This window comes from Sceloporus occidentalis, unplaced genomic scaffold (genome assembly GCF_023333645.1).
Source record: "Sceloporus occidentalis isolate IW3139 unplaced genomic scaffold, rSceOcc1.0.p SCAF_41, whole genome shotgun sequence".
Taxonomy (NCBI): Eukaryota; Metazoa; Chordata; class Lepidosauria; order Squamata; family Phrynosomatidae; genus Sceloporus; species Sceloporus occidentalis.
This window is the reverse complement of record NW_028317021.1, coordinates 6,545,659-6,558,917: the sequence shown is the minus strand read 5'-3', so window position 1 is coordinate 6,558,917 and position 13,259 is coordinate 6,545,659. Positions and strand designations below refer to the sequence as shown.

The 13,259-nt window shown below is 44.1% G+C and overlaps 1 protein-coding gene across 5 annotated transcripts in view; it reads left to right on the top strand.

The window, feature by feature from the left end:
* Nucleotides 1-13,111, top strand: part of ATXN2 (ataxin 2) — a 52,394-nt gene extending 39,283 nt beyond the window's left edge. For 4 of the 5 annotated variants that reach the window (XM_089489826.1, XM_089489825.1, XM_089489827.1 and 1 more), the window contains 10 exons: nt 366-429; nt 526-678; nt 2,131-2,197; nt 3,268-3,452; nt 4,865-4,997; nt 7,467-7,520; nt 9,549-9,694; nt 9,941-10,168; nt 11,528-11,699; nt 12,369-13,111. In XM_089489826.1, coding sequence (XP_089345952.1) covers nt 366-429; nt 526-678; nt 2,131-2,197; nt 3,268-3,452; nt 4,865-4,997; nt 7,467-7,520; nt 9,549-9,694; nt 9,941-10,168; nt 11,528-11,699; nt 12,369-12,397 — 1,231 coding nt within the window. In that variant the 3' untranslated portion in view covers nt 12,398-13,111. The remainder of the gene's footprint in view (nt 1-365; nt 430-525; nt 679-2,130; nt 2,198-3,267; nt 3,453-4,864; nt 4,998-7,466; nt 7,521-9,548; nt 9,695-9,940; nt 10,169-11,527; nt 11,700-12,368) is intronic. The other variant, XM_089489824.1, reaches the window with a different exon arrangement.
* Nucleotides 13,112-13,259: the final 148 nt, after the last annotated feature.

The window sequence follows — 13,259 nt, the reverse complement described above, 5'->3', positions numbered from 1 at the left end:
ATATTATTGAAAAAGAACAGGTTATATTCTGCAGGGAGTGATACTATTGTAGAGGCTCCTATTTTAGAACCATGCAGGGTGGGTCAGCCTCCCAGTGTTGTTACTTAATCTGTTGCAATAAGTTTTTCTCCCATTGTGAGTACCAGTTCCACTTTAAACAGATGTGCTTTGGTTGGCTTTATTTTCTTAGATGTTGCACTTAAATGTAGAATTCTGGCCTCTCCTGCTTCCATACAAATTTGAAGCCTTAACAAGTTTTGTCTCTACTAGCAAATAGAAAGGGGCATGTATTCAGCTCCATTCAAGAAAGAAGCTTTGCAGTGGGGGAAAACATGACATGCATCACCTTTGTCTTCTATTTCCAGACAAGTTAGAAAATCAACACTGAATCCGAACGCGAAGGAATTCAACCCTCGGTCATTTGCTCAGGTGAGTATCGGAAATAAGCCTTGATGCACCTCTGATGGACCTGTGAAGTGCTTGCTCACAACTCAACGGCTTCATCTGTCCTCTTTCTTTTGGCAGCCTAAACCTTCTACTACACCAACCTCACCCCGTCCACAAGCTCAGCCCAGCCCCTCGATGGTGGGCCATCAGCAGCCTACTCCTGTCTACACCCAGCCTGTTTGTTTTGCACCTAATATGATGTACCCTGTTCCTGTGAGCCCTGGCGTTCAGGTAAGCTGCCGAATGTTTTAATGCAGCAAATAAATGTATATTCTCTCTGTTAGACAATCAACGCTGTTCTGAAAGACAGAGCAGTTTTGAGCCTGGCAACAGAACAGGTTCCAAGATGCTGACACAGAAGGGGAGACCATCAAACATCTGGAATCCCTTTTTGTGTCTGTAAATAGGAGAAGCTGTGGGAGAGAAAGAGAGTCACTCCTCTCCTCTGCAAAGGTCCCACCTGCATTCATATTGCCTTGTCAAAGCGGGGTTCAGAAACTTAAATTGCCAGAGTAATATGTGTTTTCAGCCTTCTGAACAGGGACTGAACCACTTTAAATATTTCCTAGTGCTCACTCTTGTACTAGGCGGTGAACTGCCTTGGAAATTGCACAGAGGCCTGTGCGATATCTTATGACAGAATCACTTCATGTTTGTTCTTGTGACAAAAATACAGAACAAAATGTATTGCACCAAGTGCCATGAACAGTTGAAACTCACATGAAGACCTGCCTTAAACCTGTGGACTGAACGTGTCATTTTGGTTGTGTGTTTTTACTTTGGATCAGTTTTATCTGAGTCTTGGTTAGTCAATACACTTTTAGCTTGATGTATACACCTTTAGCTTTACCTTCAGGTAGGTCTCAAAGGAACTTTCAATTTATCTGTGAGTAGAATTGAACTGTGTTAATGCAGAACTCTGAAAATATCAGCTAGTAGTAACACTTTGCATCTTCAGCAGTTGGTATGTTGTTGAGAGAGCATGCGCTGATCAGTTTTGAGTAAGGTGTTTATTTTTAGATCCTTTTCTAACAAGTATTTTAATCCTGTTCCCTCCCACCCCGGCCATCTCCACCTGCCCCTTGACTTCAAGCAAGCTTGCAAATAGTGCCAGAGGGAGTGCTGCAGGCACCCTGGGTGTTGTGCTGAAAGTTGGCTTGGCCCCAGCTTATTTTGTGATCTGGAGCACTGTTAACTTGCTTTCAGGCTAGACCAAGTTCAAACATATCAATCCGATAAACCATGGTTTCTGAGCCTGAGAATTGTGCCCCCTTTCCTTCCCTCTTCTTTTAATGGAACACCTCGGGGAAGGAGTGTTAGACTACTGTTTTCTGTGAGATCTGGACCATGAAACTGCCATTATATACTCTTTGCTATAGGCTCTCTGAATTGGGCTTTTGGGAAGATAAAATAATGCTGGGGCTGCCTGCTAGAGTGGTTAACTTGGTTGGTCCTCTGCACATTGCAAGGAATCCTTTGGAGGCACTTTTCCAGTTCTGCATTGCAGTCCCTTCCATAACTGGCTCAAAGTAGTAGTGAAAAGAAAGTAGGACCCATCAGAGGAGACCAAACCTCTGCTGGCAGAACTCAGGTTGCCGCTTGTGAATGCTTCTGGAGAAGGTTGTGTCTGTGTGAGTGTGTCTGTGTAACTTTTTCTAACGGCCGACCTTTTTTCACTTTCAGCCTTTGTACCCAATTCCAATGACCCCCATGCCAGTCAATCAGGCCAAGACCTATAGAGCAGGTAAAGGTGAGAATAATATAGTATTGCATGCTCTTGGTGCTTCCTTTGCATGTGAAACAGTGGCGCTGTCTTGCCAGCTGCTTTCTTACATTTTAATTTGTGGGTGAAGTAGCACTTTGCATTGGTCAGTGGTCTTGGTGTCCTCAACATATAAGGAGAGGCTGTTCTAGAAGACTTTCCTATGACCGGCGACTAGTTCGTCTCCTTGGGGGCTTTGCAGCATTCAGTTTAGTGTGGTGCTCCTGGCTTTATAAACCCTTCCACAATATTTGGCTATTGATCTGCTATTTTATTACAAGACTTCTTTAGTTTGATAGCTCTGTCGATTCTATGAGGTAAAATCACCAGAAGAACAAATTAGATGCTAACCTTTGAATTAAAAAAAACCCCAACACCCTGTCATCCTATAGATCTCCTCTTTGGATACAGCCTTTTGAATCGTTGAGGACTCATTTTAAACCAGTGCAGAGAGACTTAAATAGAATGGTGACATTTGAGTGTGAAAAAGAAATGCATGTCTTCTTTAGATTTATTTAATTTATTTATGGTATTTATACCCGGCTCTTCAGCCCTAAAGGCTCTCAGAGTGGCTTACAAAATAGTTATTCAGATGGTTCCCTGCCCTCAGGCTTACAATCTAAAAAGACATGACACATAAGGAGAAGGGAATGGTGATGGGGAAGGGGATCAAATCCAACATTTTGCTCCTCACATGGTTGGGTCTCTATCCTGTCCAGTTTGTTACTATGTCTAGCTCATGTAGCAGTAACTGCCTTCTTGGGTCAAGCAATAGCCTAGTACTACCAGTAACTGGTCATATAGCTCTACAGCACCTTTTTTCTGCCTGAATGTACTGCCCCCTCTTTCCTTGAGCTGACTTATCCTTATGGTCTTACAGCTGAGCCCACGCAGACAATGAGATTGCTAAATTCTGCTAAAATGTGAGGCCTTGGTTGTATGTGGCTTGTCAGTGGATTCCAGTCATACCTAGCTCTATATAGAAAAGTTGACATAATCTTGGGGGAGGGGAGGTTAGACGTCCACCTTATTAAGGTATCCCTTTTCTCCTCCTGCAGTATCCAATATGCCCCAGCAGCGGCAAGACCAGCACCACCAGAACACCATGATGCACCCTGCCTCTGCTGCTGGGGCGCCAATTGTAGCCACGCCACCGGCTTATTCAGCCCAGTATGTTGCCTACAGCCCCCAGCAGTTCCCCAACCAACCTCTTGTTCAGCATGTGCCACATTATCAGTCTCAGGTATGCCTTCGGCTGGGCTTCTCGGTCGCTTGTTCTCCTGCTAATGTTGGAATGTTAACTTGTGTCTTGCCACACTGAGTATTGTAGGAAGACTACTCCATAACACTGCAAAGAACACTACAGAGGTGAATTGTCAACTTATATACTACAGCTTATGGCGATACACATGGTGCCTTTGTTTCCAAATGCACAAAGGCTCCTTAGATCAGTGCTACTCAAATGAGTGGTCGGTGGATCAGTGCCAGTCTGTGAGCTGTTGGCTGCGGGTCAATGGGGAGTTTACAGGAAAGAAAGAAACAGTTTTAGTCACTGTACACAAATATGTGCCATATTTCCCTGGCACATCATAGGGGAAAGACCCATCCAGTCCCCCACATCCAATAACTTTAAGAAGCACTTGTTAGATCAAACCTGGATCCTATATGTACAGCCTAGTAAAAAGATATTTAAAGGAATTTGGGGAAATGTCAGGCTTATAGGTAAAGTGGAATAAATCGGAGTCCCTGTTACCTTGAGTGCCTATATTGGGAGAAAGGTGGGATATATGATGATGATGATGATGATGATGATGATGATGATGATGATGATGATGATGATGATGATGATACAGAAGAACAGTATTTCCTAAAGGATAAAAAGATAGATATTAAATTAAAAGATGCAGTTAGATATTTAGGAATAAATATTACAAAAAATTGCCAAAAATTGGAGGAACAAAATTGTAATAAATTAAGGATCAAAATTAAATGGAAACTGGAAGACTATAAAAATATCAAATTATCGTGGTTTGGTAGAATTGCATTAGTAAAAAAGAAAATTTTACCTAAGATACATTTTTTGTTTAGGATGTTACTAATACAAATATCAGAAGCAGAAATGAAAAATTGGCCAATATTAGTGAATCATTTTTGTAATGGGAATAACAAGGTGAGGATTAATAAAATATACTGGTACAAATCCCAATAATAATAATAATAATAATAATAATATAGAGGCTGGTGAAACATCAGGAATAAACTCTTCTAGAACATGGCCATATAACCCGAAAAACCCACAAAAAACTAATAACATTTATTTATATCCCGCCTCTTCAGTTGGATCGAGGGGGCTTACAACATTAAAATAGCATTAAAATACAAAATAATAATTAATATTATATAAACCCTATAGCCCTTGTACCATAATAACACAGATTAGAAAATCTGACAGAATAGAGCTATGGTAGATCATGAAGCTTTTTAAAATAATATTTTGCACACCTAATTTGAGACTTAGGTTTCTGATATCCAAGTCATCCTTGATAATACGTTGATCTAATCTGGAGCGCCTTTTTTGTTGTTGTTTCTCCAAACATACCTGTGGTGACATATTTCTTCTTTTGCATTTCTCTCTCTCTCTTATACCCAATGCAGCACCCTCATGTTTATAGCCCTGTCATACAGGGCAGTGCTAGGATGATGGCGCCACCAGCACACCTGCAGCCTGGCTTAGTTTCTTCCACTGCTACGCAGTATGGTGCTCATGAGCAGACACACACGATGTATGGTAGGACACGTCCTTTGCTGTTTTTTAACCTTTTTCAGATTCTCCCTTTGCCCTGGGAGATGGCATTACTGAATCGATAAGGGGAAAGGAGCACTTTCTGCTTGAGTTTTAAAATCAATTGTGACCCTCCTCCGATTGCTGGAGACTTGGGGAGCCAAGTGCAGTTTGTAAAGCATGAACACTTGGGACTCTTCCATTTCAGATCCCATTTTAAAACACAGCACACTGCAGTCTTCCCATCCCTTTCCTTCCTCTCCAAAGGCCTTTTCAGAATACTTTATTTTATCACTGTGTGCACATTTGCATGTCTATGTCATCATTTGCACATGCGAATGAGCTGGAGGCCTTGCCATCATTCAGCCTCTGCTGACATAGTACTATTCAGCAAAGAGCAGCCATTAGGTTTTGACAGTAGAGTCTGTATATCATGTTTTCTTCTGGATTCCTAATAAGTGCTGTTCTCTTGACTCATCCAATTTGTGCAAAGATTTTTGTGGGGCCAGAGCATCCCTTCACACAAACTTGGGAATCAATTCCTGTTCCTTAGCACTGTTCAACTATCAGTGCTTGCAGTCTTTGGATGATACCTGGGTATGAATTGTATTATGCTGGAGCCATTTTCTGCATCCTAGCACAGGGGTTCTGCAAGGCATATGTCTGGAATGAAGCATCAGGCACATTCTGCCATTTGATATCTATAGGGAGGGTCTTGCCCACTGATTCCTTGCCCGCTGAAGCCAAGAACGACATCTTGTGCGTAAATAGCGAAGCTGCTCTTTTCCACACTTTGGCTTAAGGCAAGCTGTTGAGTAGATGTCTTCTTGACTTGCAGTGTTCTTGAAAGCTGTCTTGTAGGCCCCTTCGTGAACGTGGTTGCAAGTATTGTCCAAACAAATGCTCCTTGTGTTCAGAGTACTCCTCTGGCACTTTAAGGATGAGAGCCCTCTCTTGCTTGGAGCAAGACACTGGGGTGCTTTTAGATTAAGACATGAGGATGATATTCTTTGGCTAGCCAGTGGCATCTTGTGTGGAGCCACTGCCTAGCAAAGGGGAGTCTACAGGTAGGACTACTTAATAATAATTAATAATTTGTTTTATTTATATACCGCTATTCCAAAGATCATAGCGGTGAACAGCAAGTAAGCTAATTAGCAAGTAAGCTAATTTGCCCCCAACAGTCTGGGTACTCATTTTAGCTACCTCGGAAGGATGCAAGCCTGAGTCGAGCTTGGGCCCTTTTGCTGGTCTTGAACTCGGAACCTTGTGGTTTCGAGTGAATGGCTGCAGTACAGGCATTTAACCACTGCGCCACCAGGGCTCCTACTTCTCTGACTTATTGTCTTATTCTGGGAGGCTGTTGTTTGGCTGGGAGACATATGCAAGCCTGAAGCCAACTACCCTTGCAGAACCCCTGGTAAGGTGGGGAGTTCAGTGACCAAACCCCTGGGTCAGAGCACCATGGCTATGGCTTTGGTACCATTACTGTGAGAATGTGGGCTCTCTTTTAGTTGGGAAAATCAGTGGTAGACCATGTACTTTGCATGCAGAAAGCCTAGTTTCAATTCCCAGCATCTCATGCATTCTTGACTGCCTTGCACCAAGTTGTCTTCCACTAGCAAAGGAGTGGTGTTTGTTTTGAGGTGAACCAGGAAATGCCTCCCTCAAAATCTCACCTTCATGATGTTATTTGTGATCAGCAAGTCCCTTTTCCCCTCAGCCCCTTAACTCCCACTCCCATCTGAAATGTGGAGATTGTAATACTTACTGGTCTTGCAGGATTGCAGTTGATATTTCTGAATCAAACGCACATGCTTGAACTTTGGGGAGAGAAAGCAGAAAGTGGTGGTGTTCTATCCAGTGTCTATTTTGGATCATAGCAAAGCTGGCCTATGTTAATATGCAGTACGCCTTGCTCCAAAAGGTGGTACCTGACGGAGGAGTTACTTGGTATTCATTGCGATTAACCACTTGCATAAATATGGAAGTAGCAGGAGCCAGGAACTGCAGAACTTCTGTGGAGACTTGAAAGGCTTATTCTAAAGTGTAGACCCAAATAAGGTTTATGCCTGTGATTCTTGATCTTCCTATTTGATCAATATGTTTCTTGTTTTTGGTTTTCTCTCCTTGTCTCTCATGCTTTGTGTTTCACCTATTAATTGTCTGTCTCTATTAAAATGTTGGTATGCTGAACTGAACAATATGTGGGGGGAAAGGACTATGCTTATTGAGGAAATCCAGTTTTGATGTATTTATCTTGGTTGCAAATATTTTTAAATGCTGTGGTAATTTAACATAATGTATAGTCCAGATGAAGATTTTGTGCCTTTGAAGATCTTTCTAATTTTTTCCCTCTTTGCCAATTGTTTTGTGTATAAAACAATCTCTGACTGTTAACCTTTCCAGAAGACTGGAAGTGGTGCTTTCCTCTTGTGCATGTGGCTAATTTCCCTTTCTATTTCCCAAATTCAGCATGTCCCAAAATACCCTACAGCAAGGAGACAGGCCCTTCTTTCTACTTTGCCAGTGAGTTGGGGTTTTTTGTACTAACTTTGATTGTTGTATAGTTAACAGCTTTGAAAAAAAATCTTGTCAGGGATAGGCTTGTTGGACAAATGTCTTCTGTCTTAACACGAAATCTATGCAAAATTAGATGAGACACAGTGAATCTTGTAGGAATGTAAAGATGCTGAATGATGTTTTGATTATTTTTTATGAGCAATTTGCCAAAAGTGACAAAAATGGGCCGAGTTGTATATATGCATATGTGTGTCTCTGTGTGTGTCCTGCAGTTCCTTGGACCAACAGAGTCAGGGCAACGATGGGCAAAAGGAGCGGCGTGCCCCAAGGGTGCCCTGCCACACACTAAAGACCATGGAGGATAATTTTGTCATGACTGGACAGGGGCTGGCCTGTTTTATGTGTCTTTGTGTGGGTCCCCTCCCCTCCAAAACTGGTGGTGAGTTCTGATTCTTCCCTGTTTGGGACAAAGGACCACTCCAGGGGTGAAATCAGGTCTGGTAGCCCTGCAATGTGGTGAAGATGTGAACCTCTAGAGTTCATGGGGGTACTTTTCAAGTGGAGCTTTTGACTGGAGGCATGTGGATGGGAAGTCTGGAGCATTGTGGAGCATGTGTGGCCCCTGGACCTAAGGAAGTCGCCCACCTCCATCTGTTCCCTGCGAAAGGAGGTTTATTGGCATTGCAGTGGTCCACAGTCATTTGTGCAGAGTTCTTGGTTCTGAGAAAGAAGGTTTAAGTTTTATGGGCCAGGGGAAGGAAAAGAGGGGACCCAGAAGGGCAGTGAATGCCTGAGACTCGTGTCTGTGACTTAGGCAAGATCTAACCTAACAGAGCTGGCGCAGAGAGCTTGCTGCCAACTTGCCTAATAGAGGCCAGAAAACGTTTAAGAGGAAGCAGCTAAATTACATGTAAGCTAGCATCAGTGTTGCATTCTGCAGTTTAGTGTGTATACTCGACTATAAGTCAAACTCATGTATAAATCGAGGGCAGGTTTTGGGGGGCAAAATTAGGGATTTTGATATGACCTGTGGATAAGTCGAGGGTAAAACTGAGGAGCACATAATAAAGGATGTAAAGGATGAAGCCAAGGAAAACAATGCCAAAGAATATACAAAGTTCCAGCCGGCATAACTGTTTGTGGTCACACTAAAGTCTGGATGGATGAGAGAACAGAGGGGGGTCAGTGCTTTTTAAAATGAGACTTAAAGTATAGTACTTGCGTTAGCCCATGGTTAAATTGACACAGGTTTTTGGGGTCAATTCTTTGAGTAAAATAGACATACAGTATACGTGAATATATACAGTATTTGTCATTGCCTGGGCCCTTGAATCTTCCAAGTTCCAGAGCAATGTACAGTTAGCCCATCGTAGCCACAGATTCTGCACTCTTGGATTTAACATCCTTGAAAACACCTCCCCCTCAATATTCCAATAAGTAAACATTAATTTTGCCATTTTATGTAAAGAACACCATCGTGATGGTCAAATGTGAGCTCCTTTTGATGGCTACCCCAGTAAAACCCTTGTCTCGAGTTCTGTCAGCTACAAAGATGGGAATGATTCCCTCCAGGCTCCCAGTAAGAAATCCGAAGAGTCCCACAAAGCCTTTAACCTTTAGGGCTTCAGCATCCCGCTTCTTGTTTGGTCAGGACATCTATCAGATGGGCTATGAAGTTATTGTTTGAGAGAATATCAAGTTATGACAAGATTAACAAACTAGGTAAGCCTGCAGCCTTCACAGCTGATACCAGTCTGGATTCTGCCATTTGCTGCTAGAGCTGCAGCCTTTGCAGTGGTGGCTAGGTACCAATGAACGTCTTAGAAATTGGACTGTGCATGTCGAATCCAGGTGCAGCCCTTCTGTTTGCTCCTTCCAAGGGGCATGTTATTCAAGAATCCTGCTTTGAGGAAAAGGGTCAACCCTGGTAAGAAAAGTTGTTACTACAAAAAGAGATGTTTAGTCACAGGAGTTGTATGTGCTTTTCTGAACTGGATGTCAGTTCTCCATTTCTCTTTTTTCTTTCCTTCCAAGTTTCCACTGGTTCTCTTGCTCAGCAATATGCCCATCCGAGTGCCACCCTACATCCGCACCCAGCCCACCCACAGCCTTCTGCCACCCCCACTGGCCAGCAGCAGAGTCAGCATGGAGGAAGCCACCCAGCCCCCAGCCCAGTGCAGGTAAGAGCGCCAACTGCTGGTCTTTGTGTTTGACTGTGTGTCCTTGATAAAATGCACAATTTCTCTAGCAAAAAGTGGCTTTAGGTAGTAGGAACTGCTGTCCTGGTGAGAGGCTGTCATTTCCCCCAGAAAAGTGTTAGCAGCTAGGATTAACTGTGACAAAAATGTTTCTGAGCATGAGCGTTCTGCGATGCCCTGCTTGGTCACCCATTTCTCATGTTTTCTGTCTCTCCTCTGTGCGTGAAGCCCCATCAACACCAGGCTGCCCAGGCCCTCCACTTGACAAATGCTCAGCAGCAGTCAGCTATCTATCACACCGGTCTTGCACCAACTCCTCCTTCCATGACCCCCGGGTCCAACACCCAGTCTCCGCAGAGCAGCTTCCCAACAGCACAACAGACAGTGTTTGCCATCCATCCTTCCCACGTCCAGCCTGCCTACACCAACCCACCGCACATGGCCCACGTCCCCCAGGTAACAAGGGCTTTGACAGGCCCCCAGTGGCTCTCTGTATCAGGAAGATGGAGACTGTGGGAGATGTTTCTCTGTAACAGTGGGCTTGAAACCAGGAAGGGTAATGCCAGGCTCTGTCTACCACCAAGCTGTGACTGGTAAAACTCTCCCATCTCCTTTCCTGACACATGCTAAGCTACATGTTCACCAGGGCTGAGGGGGAAAGACTTCTCCACTAGTGATCCTGAAGGTGGCAACCAGCCTTTTGAGTTGGCTGTTGTACATACCAGTGAGACTTGGCTAGTTTGGAAGACAAGAGTGATGGGGTGACTGTGTGCTTGAGTCCACATAGTGCTTCAGAAAAAGTTGCCTCTCTTCAAATATACCACAATCTGCATCCATTGGCCCTTTGAAGCATAACCAAGGAAAATTTAAAATCTGTCCACCTTGCTGATACCTAAAAAGGCACATCTCCGTAGGGCAGAGATTGGCCGCCAAGCACCCTCCACTACAAAGCAGGATGAAAAGGGCCCTACTTCAACTAGTTGGGGAAAGCCTGCCCCCCATGGCTACATTTAAAGGTCTTCTACCAACCTTTTGGGGAGAAATAATTCCTATTTAATTTTGGTTGTTTCCACTTTTCTTCCTTGTCAAATAAAGTTGTCTACTGGGCCCAAAATAGCAGGGGGTGGGGAGCATGGCAAAATTTCCCCTACTTTTAAGGGGGGGTGTTTGGTATATCTGTCTCTCTGAGGTGGAGGCACAGCTGGAGGGGCTGGGATATGTGGCTGCCTGAGGTTTCGTGGATGGCTGGTGTAGGCCCCTTCCCTTGTGCTAAAAACCCTGCTTGGCTGAAGCCAGAACGGGTTGTCTCAGTGGTTGAGTTGTCTGGAGGCCAGTAGGCCAGTTGTGACAATGGTTTCTTGAATGTTTGGTGGCTGGGGCCTGCCTAGGAATGGTAAGTTAGGGTGGCAAAGGTGTAGCAACAGAGTAGGTAAGTGGATCTTTTGGGTCTGAGATCAGAGAACTGAAAAAAGTCCTTTGCTGGGTAATCTGAAGTCTCCATCTTCCCCTGTGCTGTGAGATTGTATTGCTGGTAATGGTGGCATTTCTCTTTTCTTTATTCAAACAGGGCAGGAGGCTTCTTCCCCTCCCTGCTGCTCTTCTCTTGCCCTTTCTCCTTCTCGTAATGTCCACCTTTCCAAACTCAGCCAGTGCTTGCCCTGTTTCCTTTGTGCGACCTGCCAGCGAGGGCCCTTGTGCTTTGGGGTGTGCTAGTTGTCTAAGTGAAGCAGGCACTGGAGCGCTGTGGCAGGGAGTCCCCTGGCCTGGCGTGGGTCCCTCCTTGTGACCTTGCTACTAAAGAGCTCTTTGTTTCAGGCCCATGTGCAGTCGGGGATGGCTCCTTCTCACCCAACTGCCCAGGCTCCAATGATGCTCATGACGACCCAGCCGCCACCCGGTGGGGCCCAAGCCGCCATTGCGCAAAGTGCACTACAGCACATTCCAGTTTCGACAGCAACACACTTCCCCTATATGACGCACCCTTCAGGTGAGAGGAGTGCATGTGCCATGCAGAGTGCAGAAAGCCAGGAGAGAAGAATGGAGAGGAAGCAGAAAGAAGGCTGTGTGAGAGCAACTAGACGTGGAGCATGGAGATAGGGAGCTGTAGAGCAGGGTCGCCCCCCAAGAGGATGGCAGTTTGTAGCGGTTGCTCCTCCCTTACTAGAGGGAGAGGAGGGGTGCCATCTAGACTGCATCAGTTGGAATCCCCACCTGCCTGGTTTCTTGGAAGCACTGGACACATCTAGGTATCCTGCAGTGTTCAGAAGTTACCAGAGGAATGGCTCTGCTTTGGTCCTGCCATCTCAGAAATGGGATGCTGGGAAAGTGGGATGAGCTTGGCCCTGCCTGCCGTTTCCAAGCCTTGACTTGCTGCGGTTCTTGCTGTGCTCTGGTGGTGGTGAAGCAACTGTTCTCTCGACTTCTCTCTTGTTCCTCTTCCCCATCCCTCCTCTCTTTAGGGAATATAAGACTTTTTGAGTTGGAGGCAAAAAAAGGGACAACTAAGTTGGCTTTGCTGATATTTATGTAGATGGTAGTAGCAGCTAGAGATCTCTTACAGTCAAGTTGCTTTAGAATTGCTCTTAATGGGCTTTGGAGGGATTGCTCTAACGTCTCAAATCTGTTCTCTTCTCCCCCTTCCCCTTTCTCTTTACAGTACAAACCCACCATCAACAACAGTTGTAAAGCTGACCTGGAGTAACTGTGAGGCTGGATCCCTCTTTCCTTCTCCCCCCCTCCTTTGTTTCTTTTTGTTTTTAGGCAAAAGAACCTACCTTCCTCTGCTTCTGCCAACTTTGGAAGCACAGAAACAAAACAAAAAACAAAAAACCTAGCATTTCTCTCTCTCTCTCTTTTGGTTTGTTTTTATGAGGAAAAAAATGTTAACATCAAAAAGGATATCAGTGGGAGAAATCTGAACTCAGACAAAGGCATGTTAGAACCCTTGGGGAACAAACAATTCCATAATTCCATACGTTGTGACAAAGAGAAAGCAAAACACAAAACTTTCACCTCAGGCCCCAGTTCCGCTTGCAGAAAAACTGGAAAAGCTATTTATTTTTTAAAACAACCCTTCAACGGTGACAAATTCATCAGCTAGAGAAATACTTAAATGAGAGTGATTTCTTGCTGCTATTCTCACTAAAAAAAAGAAAACCAAGACTTTAAAAAAAATCCCTTTTACTTCTAACTAAACTTGAAAGAGGTTTGGAAAAATTAAATTCTAATCGTCAAACGGATAAGGATTTATTATTTATAAAATCATGTTTGATGAGGGGGGGGACTGCTGCCGCGAGGCAGCAGTGTAACTTTTAAGTTAAGAGGAAACTTTTACTTTGTAGATAATATAAAATAAAAACTTTAAAAAAAATAAAAAATAAAAAAAGTTTTAAAAACTGACCTTTCTTTGCTGGTGTCTGTGTTTGTTGCCGCTATGACTTTTTCCCTTCCTGCAGTTCAATCCAGCTTAGAAATCTAGTGGTGCATAAAGAAGCACAAATATTCTGACAGGTGAGGAAAGGAAGGCAACCAAGCTGGGCCCACCTGA